The sequence below is a fragment of the Lytechinus pictus genome, chromosome 18, assembly GCF_037042905.1.
Source record: "Lytechinus pictus isolate F3 Inbred chromosome 18, Lp3.0, whole genome shotgun sequence".
In the NCBI taxonomy this organism is placed as follows: domain Eukaryota; kingdom Metazoa; phylum Echinodermata; class Echinoidea; order Temnopleuroida; family Toxopneustidae; genus Lytechinus; species Lytechinus pictus.
This window is the reverse complement of record NC_087262.1, coordinates 1,939,012-1,952,978: the sequence shown is the minus strand read 5'-3', so window position 1 is coordinate 1,952,978 and position 13,967 is coordinate 1,939,012. Positions and strand designations below refer to the sequence as shown.

Genomic DNA, 13,967 nt, shown 5'->3' with positions numbered 1-13,967 from the left:
ATAAATCTTATATTCCTGCTTATATAATTTTTACCCGAAATTGTCACGAAAAAATAGGCTTTGAAAAAGTTAAGCTCAGAATACATTTTATGAACTTTGACAGAATCAAGATGGCTGCGCCCTTGGAACAATTTCTAGCTAAAAGATTTCTCCGAATATCTCATGAATTTGTTGTTAATTCGCCAAAACCATTTCATTTTCGTAAGCATGGTTTTATTTGGAAGCCATTGTACAGTAAAAACTGTGAATTGATGGCTAGAAACTGCAAAAGACACGTATGTTATCCACCTCCGCTGTTCCCACCGGAAAGTGGTCAATCGTGTAGCCGGAACTTTCGGGGAAGTGTTCGGCGAGTCACCGCTGCCTTTTGTACGGCCTCGCATTTCCAAAATCTCCAAGGCCAAGCACGGGGTCGTCGATCTTTTGATTATTCTCAGGGGAAAAGTAACGGAAACTTCTCATTGGCACTTGGAATAGGAGGTAGGCCTAGAATGGCTAGATCATACTACAAATAATTCGTAGATAGCTATAGCTTATAGGCCTAATATAGATTGTAGTAGAGCTAATATTAATAACGCCGCGGTTAATTTAGGTCAAATATGTTGTTAGATAACTTAGCTCAGGCCCTAACTTGAGTTCCATTTCTTCAAAGAAAGAGCACCAGGGGTGGTACCTGAAGCTGTTCTGCCTGCATTTGGTATACCCGGTAGTGTAAATTTTTAGCAAATTCCATTAGTTTTCTTGGTTGAAGTTTGGTGACTCATGGAAAGTTTTGTCAACTAAAAAGCTATAACCATGTCCATGATGATGATTTGAGGTCACCTGCCATTTTATTGCCTTAATTATCCTTGTTTATAAGGAACTCTTCACATTAAAAAGAAAGTTTTGAAAGGCTTCCATATGTGCCCCCACTTTATAAAAAAAAGAATGGAGGATATACAGTCTGTGAGTTTATATATATATGTACTAAGAAATCAAAGAATGGAAGTTTACTGGGAAGGCTCACTCTTTGCAAGAAATGCATTATGAAGTTTCCTAGATTGCTTGGAAACATAATGTTCAGCACCCAGTTGTCTACAAGTACAATCATGGAATGGATATCACTTCATTCTTTATTTACTTAGACTAAGTTAGAGAAATGTGAAGTGCCGTTATTGTTTTGAGTTCATTTATTGATTGTGTAATCAGTAGAGGCGCACAGCCAATATTGGAGACTGTCTCCAATGTGGGAGAATACATGTATCTCCAATATCAGAGACTTTTGTAAAGAATTTGGGTATCCAATTTCAGAGACAGTCTCCAGTTTTGGAGACCAATTTCCTTTGTTTACATTTGCTGCAAAAGGATTACCTTGGCGGCAAATAAAAATGTGATAAGGAGATTCGTCATGAAAAATTACCCCTTTTCACCTTCTACTTTAAAAATTCACCGTCTACTTTTGTTTTGATAAGGATTTTTGTTGTCAATCACACACAAAACAAATGGGCTTCTGACCTCAGTGAGACAAAATTTTGGGTGCAAAAAATCATGCTTTTGTTGGTGTTGTTTCTTTTGTCCTTTTGCAAAGCAAGTCTCCAATATGGGAGATTGTCTCCCCTATTGGAGAGAGTCTCCCATATTGGCCGTGCGCCTCTACTAGGAATAAAATTACTTGTGTATATATTGAAATTATTTGACTCAATAAAAGCCTTTGGAGGGCTTTAAAAAATACAGTGTATATGTTTTCTGAGATGTCTAAGGTTGTAATATGTCCTATAGTTCCTTTATGTTCTTCTACATCTCTCGACTTGTAATAATGAACTCCTTGATGTCTACAAGAGACATTGACGTCTCTTCGATGTATAGATATTGTGATATATATATTCTTGTACTTTTTTCAGGTTTTGCCCTGTGCTCTGCCAGTTTATTGTTCAGCTTTTGGAAGGAAGACAAGAAAGAGACAATAGAAATGATGATTGCTAGAGCAGTGGTAAGATTCAATTGAAAATCTCAATTTGCACTTTATTGTAGCACATAACTGCAACCAGAAGTCAGTTCTAAGAAATTAAAGATGTAGATTTGGGTAGTTGACTTTGTTTATGAAAACAAATAAATTGTGGCATCTCAAAGAGCTATATTCTACAATTTAGAAATAATCTGTTAATATGTTAAAAAACTGAGGTTATCTCAACAATATACCCTCTAATTCAAGTGTTGCCTTCTATTGTATAAACTACATGCCACTCTCCTACTTTTATATGAAGTTCGATTTTTATAGTTATGAAAATCAAAACCCACCTTTCTTCACAAACATACTTATGGTCTATGTACTGCTTTGACTACCACAAATATATTTAATTTTTATCTCGCCTGAACGAAGTTCAGTAGAGACCTCGTAATTACTTTTCCTGTTGGTATGTTAGTCTGTTCCAAAATGTTTTTGTTCAACTTGCTCTCATTCCTTTAAGTCTGTATCAATTACGTTCATACTTGGTAATGTGATCCTTGGGTAATACTTGTACCACTGTCCATGAGGGTGATGGGGTCAAAAGGTTATATAGGGGTCAAAAGGGCAATTGAAAATGTTAGTTTTTGTTCAACGTTAACACTTGGTACATATGAGAGGGTAATACCACATTTGTGTCCATGAGGGTGATGGGGTCAAAGGTCATACAGGGGTCAAAAGGTCAAATGATAATGTAAAGTTTTTGATCAACTTGTTATTATTTCTTTATTTCTGCCTTAACTATGTTGACATTTGATTCATGTGATCCTTGGGTAATATCACATGTATGTCAATGAATGTGATGGGGTCAAAGGTCATCTAGGGGTCAAAAGGTCAAGTTTTTATTAAAATTACTCTCATTTCTTTATTTCTGCATAAATTGTGTTTACACTTGGTACATATGATCCTTGGGTAATACCACATGTGTGTCCATTAGTGTGATGGGATCAACGGTCGTCTAGGGGTCAAAAGGTCAAGTTTTTTGTTCAAATTGCTTTATTTCTTTATTTCTGTATCACTTGTGTTTACACTTTATACAAATAACCATTGGGTAATACCACATGTGTTTATGAGGATGATAAGGTCAAAAGATCAATGCATATTTTATCGATCACGATATCAGGTGAGATTCGTGGTTCGTGAACCACCTTGTTGTTTTGACCTAGAAGATGGAACTTCTATCAGAATAACATTACAAGTATCAAGTGGTCACAAATGACCTCTACTATCCACATATATCATTTTTAGAACATGGAGAAGTCTTGTGCATTGATCAGGCACACACAAAGAAAGAGATGTCTTATGATTTACTTTGAGCTTTTATTCCCCGATTGAAAAGTAGATAAATCCAATGGATCCATCATAGGCTGCTTCCATAGGCCATTCCAATTTATGCATGCACCTTTCTTCTTCAATTACCTAGAAACAATTTATTCTATGATTGGTGTTTGGAATTTAGTTTGCTTTAATAATTGTTGCTATGTAAGGTAATAGAGTTTCATGTTTATAGCCCGTATTCTAAAGTCAGGTTTAACTTAGACCGTGGTCTAACTCTGTGCTAAAATTATGGGAAGCCAAAAGTGTCAAAATTTCTATAAAGTTGTATGTTTCTTATATTTACTGTGCTCTTTCCTGATTCTTCAATGGTGAATACAATCATCTATTTATACTTCCTAGACAATTATAAATGATTTGAGAGTCAAACGAGCTGAAATATGATATCTCTACTGTGAGTGATTTATGAAACAACTGGCTATCCATACTTAAACTACAACTTTAAACCTGAGTTTAAGTTAAACCCGACTTCAGAATACTGGCCATTGGGTTTTAAAATTTTGGTCAAAAATGTTGTTCCTCCCCACATGCTCAGATTATATCTTCAAACTGGCTTATTGATTGATAACCAGTAGGTGGAGTGATGTGGCCCAGTGGATTAGTGTCTAGACTTTGAAATAGAGGGCCATAGGCCTGGGGGGGACTCAAATTATATTTTGCTGGGGGTGTGCCTCACGAAACCCTGAAATGGGAGTCTAAGAAACTGACTACAAGAGGGTAAAATAAGGGGTCTTGGGAACTAAATATATACCAGGCGGTGTGAAAAACGGGGACTACAGAACGGGATTGTGGTACTGTAAGTACATGTATGGTGCATGCTAGCGCTGTGCATGTTTATGTGGGTGCTAGCTAGCCATGCATGGAGCTGCAAGCGGCTACTTATGGAGGGAGTTGTGAAGCCGTGCGTGCAGCGGTCTTCCGCTCGACAATTTTGGCAGGGCTGGGGAACTGAGATGTTTCATAACGAGAGTCTTGCAATTATTGTGCAATATTATTATCATTATTAATATCCCATACAGATAGCAGAGAGGGAGAATAGATTGGAAGATGCAGACAAGTTCTACCATCAGGCAACTGTTATGTGTGAGAAGGAGAAGAACTCACAAGCTTTACTCTATACATATGATCAGGTGAGTGTTTGTCGCTGATGGTGGCTTAATTATTAAAGTCGGTTGATTTGAAAATCAATGTTCTTACACCTGCTATTCCTACAAATAGACTCCTCAGACATCCGTAATACTTTTACTACTTTTTCTCATCATCTACAATAACTCACTAAAATTCTGGCTATTCAGATGGTTTCATGGCAATTGCTCCAGTGGAAAATCTGCATGTTAAGCCAAGCATAATAACCTCGAAATTAGATAAACCCTAGTCCTTATTGTTACATTATTTTGAACCAAAAACTCTATTACAATCCTAACTCTAACCTTATGCCCTCTGAGCCAATGTATCATTGGGAATGTCTTGTCACCACTCAGACTAGCCTTTGATATGTTTGTATTTCCTTTTTTAACCATGCCATCATTATCTACTCATCATGGATACCAGTGCATAACAAAGGTGCATATTATTGTATGATGCTTCATCCTCAGTCTGGTGTTAGTGGCCTATCTATCTTGGTTAGACCATTTCACAGACCATACTATTAGTACACGATGGTAGGTCATCCAAATGATTGTATCAAGTCTGGCTAGAGCTAAATGGTGGTATTTCATAAAACTGTTGGTATTTAAGTGTGGAGCATTGTGGCCCAGTGATTAGCGGGTTCAAATCCCAGCCATGGCGTAATTTGCTTCAGCAAGTAATAAAAATAGTCAGTTCTTGTATAGCAGCGCATAACATATTATGAATAACGTCTTTATGCGCTTCCAAAGGACTTGCATATTATTACTTTGGCTGTAGCTCAAGCAGCTTTTACGTGCTCGGCATTTCAGGGAATAAATTCCTGCCAGGTACCCATTCACCACACCTGGGTTGAGTGCAGCACAATGTGGATTAATTTCTTGCTGAAGGAAACTACGCCATAGCTGGGATTTGGACTCACGACCCTCTGTTTCTAAGTCCGGAGACTAATCCACTGGGCCACATCTATCCACAAGTCGCCCCATTCAACCCAGGTGAGGTAAATGGGTACCGGAAGGAAGTAGTTCCTCAAGCTGTGAGGACTGGAATTGGTTGCCTAGCTTAGCCGGGGTAATACAGGAGCGCCTTGAGCACCTACTGAGGTGGATAAATGTGCTATACAAATACCTTATATTATTATTGTTATCATCATCATCGTCTTTGTAGTCGTCATCATTATTATTATTTAGTTATGCATGACTTACTTTATGCACGAATGGTGACCATTTCTTTGGTACAAAATCAAATTTTATCATCACTTTGACTCCATTCAGCTAAAGTTGAAATTTCTTCTTTGTAGAATAAAGTTCTAGATGCAAACTTGTAAAGCTGATTGATGTTTCAGATTGAATTAATTGAATTCAGTTTATTTCCATTTGTATTAATTTATTTTTGTATTTTATCTATTTTTCTCTGTATTTTCATGTATTGTATTGAATTGGTCAATTGGAATGTTTGTTAATAATGTATTTATTAATCACTTCTTTGTTTATTCATTTAGATATGCATTCCTTTGTGTATATTTGCGGGAGCTGCAATATCATAAATGAATTGTAATGCCATTTCTGTCTTCTCCAGATGGCTAACTTCAACATGAGGCATGGTCGGTTGATGAAGGCGGAGAATCTCTTCAAGGAGACACTGAAGCTCCTGTTGAGCTCAGGGATCCAGCAGGAGGATCCAGGAGTAGTAGAGATCTCCTTGAAGCTCTCTCGGATCTATGAACGCATGGGAAGGTAAATTATGGAAAGGTCTAGAACTGCGGACAAATTGGAAAGGTTTTATCACAGATATGAATAAAATTGGTATTCCCACCAGCTTACCTGGCAAACCATAGATAATTGTATGAATAGAAAGATAGATATAGATTTGATAGATGGATATATTGAAAAGGGAGGGAGGGGGAGGGAAAGTGCAACTAAAACATCATAGTTTGGGGGCTAGCTATCCTTGTGAAATATGAAAGGAATAAAATGCATCGAGTCACAAGGTTTAATTTTTCAATTTCTAAAAAAAGATCATGAATTGACTGAAAACAATCTATCTTGGCCAAGTTTGCATGTACTGACAGCATCAAACAAATGGATTGGTTTACTCAAAACTCTTCTTAAAGCAAATTTTTGAAGTGTATCTTGAGAATGTTTTACATAAAGTTAAGTTTGACTTTGAGTTCTGCATTATGGTACTTGGGATTTAAGAGCAAAATTGAATCAAACAATAAACTTTGTGAAACACCCCTTAAATTTAATCCAGTGGGATACGTTTCAGAAGTGAATATAGATTACTTTTTATGAGTTGATTATAATTGTGAGATTCTTAACTTGTCATTCCACAAGCAGAAATGATGAAGCAGATGTAGGATTCAAATGGTGCATCGACACATCAGAGAAACTACTCAAAGACACACCCGATGATTCCACAGTAGAAAGGTAATTTAGCATTCCTCTTGGTACATATTATGGTAAATTGCCAATTGGTCTACAACCAGGTTGGCTACTTCCCATTAGGTCTAATTACCACTTCTTGTTAACATTATGTCAAATTCCCATTTTGGCCATACCCATTTTCATTTAATATCACTTGGTCTAACACGTTTTAGTTTATATGTTTAGATGAGCTGTTTAAGAACCAAATTTTCATTTGAAGAAGTACAAAATGATAAGTCGGCGAAGATGAAACTAGACATTACAGTTTTAGATCAAGCATACTGTAGACCAAAAAGCAAATACTAGTAGATCAAATGGGTGTAGCCCATGTGGTATTAGACCACTGTTTTATGGAGTGCCAGTTGTGAACTCATTCACCAATTAGAAATTATTTCATCCTCCTGCAAAAATTCATTCAGATATTAATTGAGTCGTGAAATAGGAAGAATAGGAAAAGGCAAAAATATAATAAATTATACTGAATTGATTGATACATTGCAATTGCCACAAATATGGAAGAAATATTATAAAGAACAGCATTCCATAAAAATGTGGCTAAATATTCTAGTTTAGATTAGTGTGAAATCTAAGTTTAATTACCATAATACCACCCATTGGCCTGTATTCTGAAATCAGGTTTAAATTAGACCATGGTCTAACTCTGTGCTAAAATTTTGGCTAGCCAAAAATTCAAAAATTCTGTTTATACTGTATAACTCTTATGTTTACTATTTTGTTTCCTGTTGCTTTCATAATGAACGAAAATACTTCAGTTATCATTCCCAGGCAATTATGAACAATTTGAATGTCAAATGAGTTGATAAATTGGATGTATACTGTTAGGGATGTGTACCAAATTGGCTCTCCATAGTTAAACCACAACTTTAAAGTTAAAATAATACCACTCATTGTCTTTATTCTACATTTACTCCGCAGCTACATGTATGACAAGATAATGAACCTGAAATCCTTGTTAGGTATGTGTCTGGATGCCTACGCTCGGTTTCTTGGTGCGACCAACAGGCTAGCTGATGCAGAGAGGTTGTATAAGAGAGCCCTAGAGATATGTGAAAGTGACCTTCAGGTGGATGGCTCTCCACACCCTCAGGTAATTATGCTTGTCAGGTCATGAATACATTGCCTCTTGGTCTACTCCCGCTTCGTCTACTTCTGTTAAATAAGTCTCATCCAAAATGGTCTAATCCTACTTCATCTACAAAACATTTGGTCTAATTGCCATTCAGCTCATTTGCCATTTCTTCTAATCTCCAATTAGGCTATACCCATTCGCCTAATATCAACTTGGTCTAACACCCTTTGTCTATGTGCTTAGATGAACTGCTTGTAAATAAAAATTTTCATTTGACAAAGTTAAAAATGAAACGTGGACGAAGTAGAATAGACCAACTGGACATTAGACTCAGTGGGTATTTGACCAAATTAGGTGTAGACCGAATGGCAATTAAGACCAAATTGATAATAGAATGGGTTTAGCTCATATGATATACTATCAGAGAAATATACCAAGTAAATATAAAGCAAGAATAACTCAACACATGCAGCCAGTAATATTCCATTTACATTTCTAAGAGGAATATTTGAGGATAGTGGATCAAAATGTTTTCAGACAGTAAGTATATACTAGTTATTCTGCATGAGAGGTTTTCAACATCACAAAACACATTCTTAATTTTCTGTGCATTAACTTTTTTTTCTTTTTCTTAAATGATATCTATTCTTTTGATTTGATTTGATATATTGTTTTCTTCTGCATTCATATCATTTGTGTAATACATTTTTTATTACATAACAATTATATTGATTACTGTTTTTGAGCTTTATTTTTGGTGGTTTAAAATAAATATTATAAAGATCCTCTCACGTTCATGTATGACATCAGTTGGCGAGTACGATCCTGTATTCAGTTGAAAATTAGTCTTTGATCATTTTAGCCACATTCTCTGTCAGTAAAATTCTGTTAATGCTGGTACCCATTTAGGAAGTAATATAATGGCTGATGGAAGGCAGCTCATTTGAAATGTTGACAGCATGTATCAAAGTAATACACGACAAAGTTTATTCTATCCTTCCCCCATTCACCATTCCCTTTCACTCATCATTCACAAATATGCATATCTATGTACACTCATTCAATGAACAAGGTTATGATATAACCTTGTTCTCCATTACTACTCCCTGTGTGGTGAAATAAGGTTGGCAATGGTTGGCTTATTTTCTTTGGGACAAATGCTTGATTTTTTGACAGTCAGTTTCCATTACACCATCATTGGCTCTTAAGTAAATTTGATTGAAGATTGAAAAATTACAATTGTCTTGCCATATTACTTTCCACCAATAGAGGGTGTACAAAAAAAATATGCCCAAAATTCAAGTTTTCGAGTGCTCTGGTGAATACAAAAATAACTCCCAAGTTACTAATGAAAATCAATTGCAACTGTATGGAAATTAGTATTTTTGGTCACAAAAGTGATATTTTAATGATTTTTTTAATTGTGTGCTGTGTACAGCATTGGCATACCATAGTCCTACTTGTAGATTCCCCACAGGCAGGATGGTAATGAACCCTTGAGTGATCTATGTATTAATCCCTACAGACGGTTGTCTTGCTGAATGACTTGGGGACAATCTGTGATATGAGAGGGAACCGAGACGATGCGATTGAGCATGTTGAACGAGCAGTAGAGTTGGCCGAGAAGTCATCCCCAGCAGTATTACCCACCATCCTTTGTAATCTCGCTTCTATCAAGATGCATAAAGGTGAATATGAGTTCGAACTTACCCTTCTTGTATTTTCTCAATAAAGATCATGGCCTTTGGCTAGGGAAAGATAAGTCTTCTTGCTACTGCTGCCTATTGTACTGGAGATTGCTACATATGACAATGAGCCATGTCTCTGCTAATCCGACCGCTGTCACCAGCACTAGCGTGCTTCTGTCGACTCTTGTTGTTGTTGCAAGACTTCCATATGTCCCCTCCACTAAAATTGAAAAAAAAAGTATGGAGAAGGTTTATCAAGAATTATCTAACGTATATCTAAGAGATTTAGGAAGGAAAAGTTGGATACATACCAAAATATGGCTTTATTCCGTCAAAGTTTTGAGTGTGTGTAATTCCCATTGGCATCGGTTTATTTAGTCAGAAAACTAAATACCCAATACTCTTGGAGAGTAGACTATTCGTAATATTGGTCGATAACCGTTATGAAACCCATGGCTTTCAACAATTTCTGCTAGCTCAGTGAGTAAGGTGACAGACTGGAGGTGCTTCGTTCTGCAGCGAGAGGTTTGAATCCAAGCTCCAACCAGAAGTAAAAAGAAAAAATAGAAGGAAAATAAGAATGAAAGAAGGGGGTTTTGGAGAAGTATTTTTTTAATTAGTGGAGGAGACATAAGGAAGTCTTTCCCATACATGTAGTTGTTTTTTTTTTCTACAGGCATAAGTTCATTATGATTCGCGACATGATATTTACCCGTTGACACCATAAATATACATGTATCATAATGATGTCATGACGTTGACTATGCAACTTTGAATCTTTTAAATATCTCAAGTACACATGAACATGAAGGCTTTACCTGAGACTTTGGGGAGGTGCTCTCTGCTTGGCTGCTAAGTAGTGAAGTGGCTTGGAAGTTCAGAGTAGAGACATTCTTTCTATGGTCAATGGTATTCCATTCAGGTATCCATCTAATGTTCTATTGTCATTGAATGGCATGTAGATTACAAGGGAGTATGTACATTACATTGGTATCTACATTAGATTGGCATGTAGATTACTAGGGAGCATGTACATTACATTGGTATCTACATTAGATTGGCATGTAGATTACAAGGGAGTATGTACATTACATTGGTATCTACATTAGATTGGCATGTAGATTACTAGGGAGCATGTACATTACATTGGTATGTACACTACAGCTGGCATTTCTTTTCAAAGGTTCTTCAATAGTACATAACAGAATCTTTTTTTAGACTTAAAGCATATACATGTATATCATTTTTTTCTTGCCATGTACAGTAGAAAGGCCTGGTAGAAACACTGAAAAATATTGTTGAGCTTTGTGCCACCATGTAGAGTTGAGGCCAAAAGTTTACATACATCCAGTAAATTCAAAGAAAAGTTGACACTTGCTAAACATCATGAAATTTACTGTATCTTATAAACTATTTGTGCTATCATGACGAATTTGATATTCAAACAAATGAGTATGTCATACCCCTTCATCACATTCCTTTGTCATCAGGAGCTGAACAAATATTTAGGTGTCATTTTTTTCCCCAAAAAATCTTCATATTGTAGACAAATTGAAAATAAAAAACTTGACAAAAACATTTCATATTTGTGCGAGTTACTTCTCAACACAAACATTTCAGATTACACATTTTTTGTTCAGTGGTGACACTGAATTCCATGGGTGTATGTAAACTTTTCTCCTCATCTGTATTTACAAGGATTATTTGATGTCATTTGTTACTAGGTTTGAAAGATGAAGCCAGAACCATCTACAAGAGAGCATTGAAGCTTGCAGAGAAAGAAGGTGACCGAGAAGCAGTACTTATCATCAGGGCTAACCTCCAGAAAGTTTTATGATAGCGTCCAGTTACTTGTTATGTATTACCTGGAGTGAAAGACTTTATCTCATCTCAACGCCCCCGAGGAAGATACAAAACTTGGGTAACTATGGTAATTTTGCCATTACCATGGAAAGCTTGTAAACATTGGCTGCTTTAGCCATTCCCATGGTATTTGCCATAAGGACAAAGTTAAATTCCATATTTGCTCTGATGACAAACTCTTTCCTAGAAAATCATGAGCATGTACATGCCAAATATAGTCCCCAACCTCAAACTTTTCACTATAATCCATATAAACCATATTGGTTTATCCTGAACCTAACATCCTATCATGACACATACCTTAACTCTTGAAGACAGGAGATATTGTCTTGAGAACAAATACTTGGTCACTCATACGGTTGTCATGGAGGAAGAGATCAGCACCTACAAGTAATTTCTCAAGCAGGAAACCATGTCAGAACAACCACATAACATTACAAATATTTGTGATCTGCAGAGAGCTCACTACATGAAATCGTTTGATAAGATTACTGCATGAAACTTTTGTTTTACCATATAACAAGCTTCCTATTTGGACATTGAAATATGTCTCAGCTGTATCGAATTGATAGGATTTCTGTTACAAATGTTTGGTGTTATTCTGGACTGAGATTCAGAATCTCAATGGAAAGTCTACTAGAAAGGTTTGTATCCACGTGGTCTGCAAGCAGAATATGGCCCAATTTTCAGATCTTCTAAAACCATCATGGTTATTTCCACTTGGTCATATATCAATTTGGTCCATTTATCCATATGGAAGCGCTTCCTTTTCATCTATTGCTACATACATTGGCCCTTCACTCTGTAAACTTAACAGCATTGAACTCTTTAAATTGTGCCTCAAAACTCACTTATTTCATCAGATCTGTAGAAATTAACTTAATTTGATAGGCCTGCACCTATGAATGTTTATGACAGATATATGGCACAATAAAATGCTGTGGATCATCATCATCATTTCATGGTCTCGTTCTCAGATCATCTACTGTATAACCACCATGGCTAAACCCACTCGGTCTACTCTCAGTATGGTCTGATTGCTATGTGGGCCAACCTTCACTTAGTCTTATACTCACTTGGGCTATCTGTTATTTAGTCTAATGCCTGCAAGGTCTAATTTCCATGTCCTCTATCAACTTTTGTTTGCACTAGTTGTCAAATGAAAACTTGGTTCATAAATAGTTCATCTAATCATATTGACTCGGCGAATATTAGACAAAATGGGTATGTATGGTCTCACTGGAAATTAGACGGAACAGTAAATGGATTTAATGGTAATTAGGCTAGGTAGCATGAGACCAAATGAAAAGTAGACCAAGTGGCAATTTACCACTATCAAGGCGAGCTCTGAACCAAGAAATCTAGTGCGAACACACTATTGCAAATAGAGTTTAGATCAAGATTTTTATGAACGTCATGTTGTTTTGGGTTACAATTCAAATGGACTAGTTATATTGAGTGATGATTACTTGTGATTCATTTGTTTACATTGTTTAGAGTTATAGCATAATTATATAAAGATTTGAAGGAATGTTATTAAAACAGATTTTATGAAATCATTAAGAAAAGGAAAATGATCTATTTCTATCCTGTGTTTTACTGTTTTAGCCCTGCCAGTCTTTCTCTCATACTCAAATTCTTTCTCACTCTCATTTTCTGTATATATCCCTCTCTCTCACACACACATTTCCTTCTGCTGTCTTTCCCTGTATGTTTCACCCCCTCACTCTCGCTGATTTTCCATCCCTTTGTTATACAGTGCATCCCACAAAAAAGAAAATCCTTTTTCAGAGACAGATTTCACAATTATTGAATATGTATTTACTCTAAATTCAATATTTATGGTAAGAGTGGAATCTCATCTTTAGTATGAGACCAACATCTTGGCGAATCAGTCGCGCATGGCAGATTAAAGACAATAAATATTGAGGCATGTCAGAAATGATTTGTGCAGAAACTCACGTGTGAATCTGAATTCATTCTCATTTCAGGGATCATCGAGAGAATACAAAACAAATGCTAATGAGCCAATCATCTAATAAGCACAATGGTCGTACCACGAATCAATCTTGTTTGACTTTTCTGCACAGCCTGATTTTGACATTAAAATTTCAAACTCGTCTTGCTCATTAAAGTGTATTTGTTCGTCTCATATTGGGTATCAAAATATATGGAAATAATTTAATTGTATATTTATGAAATATCGTAATCCATTTTCGTTTGAAGAAAACAGATATGGGAATCCCGGTTTCCTTTATTCTAGGATGCACTTTATTATCCAACTTCCATCCATCTGTCTTTCGGATCTCTCTATTTCTATCCATCTGCTTTCTCACTTTTTCTCTCGTTTTACACCCCTCAATCTACTATCTATCTCTCTCTCCCTCAATGTCCATCTATACCTTTGCTATATATATCTCTCTCACTCTCTCTATGTTCATAACACCATCTTCCAA

The 13,967-nt window shown here is 36.1% G+C and overlaps 1 protein-coding gene across 1 annotated transcript; it reads left to right on the top strand.

Moving 5' to 3' along the window:
* Nucleotides 1-207: 207 nt before the first annotated feature.
* LOC129282032 (tetratricopeptide repeat protein 19, mitochondrial-like) lies at nt 208-13,072 on the top strand. The gene is made up of 9 exons (XM_064113404.1): nt 208-234; nt 637-706; nt 1,881-1,969; nt 4,339-4,449; nt 6,023-6,180; nt 6,781-6,873; nt 7,807-7,978; nt 9,486-9,648; nt 11,373-13,072. The coding sequence occupies exons 1-9, from the start codon at nt 208-210 to the stop codon at nt 11,483-11,485; spliced, it is 996 nt and encodes a 331-aa protein (XP_063969474.1). The 3' UTR covers nt 11,486-13,072.
* The last annotated feature ends 895 nt before the right edge of the window (nt 13,073-13,967 follow it).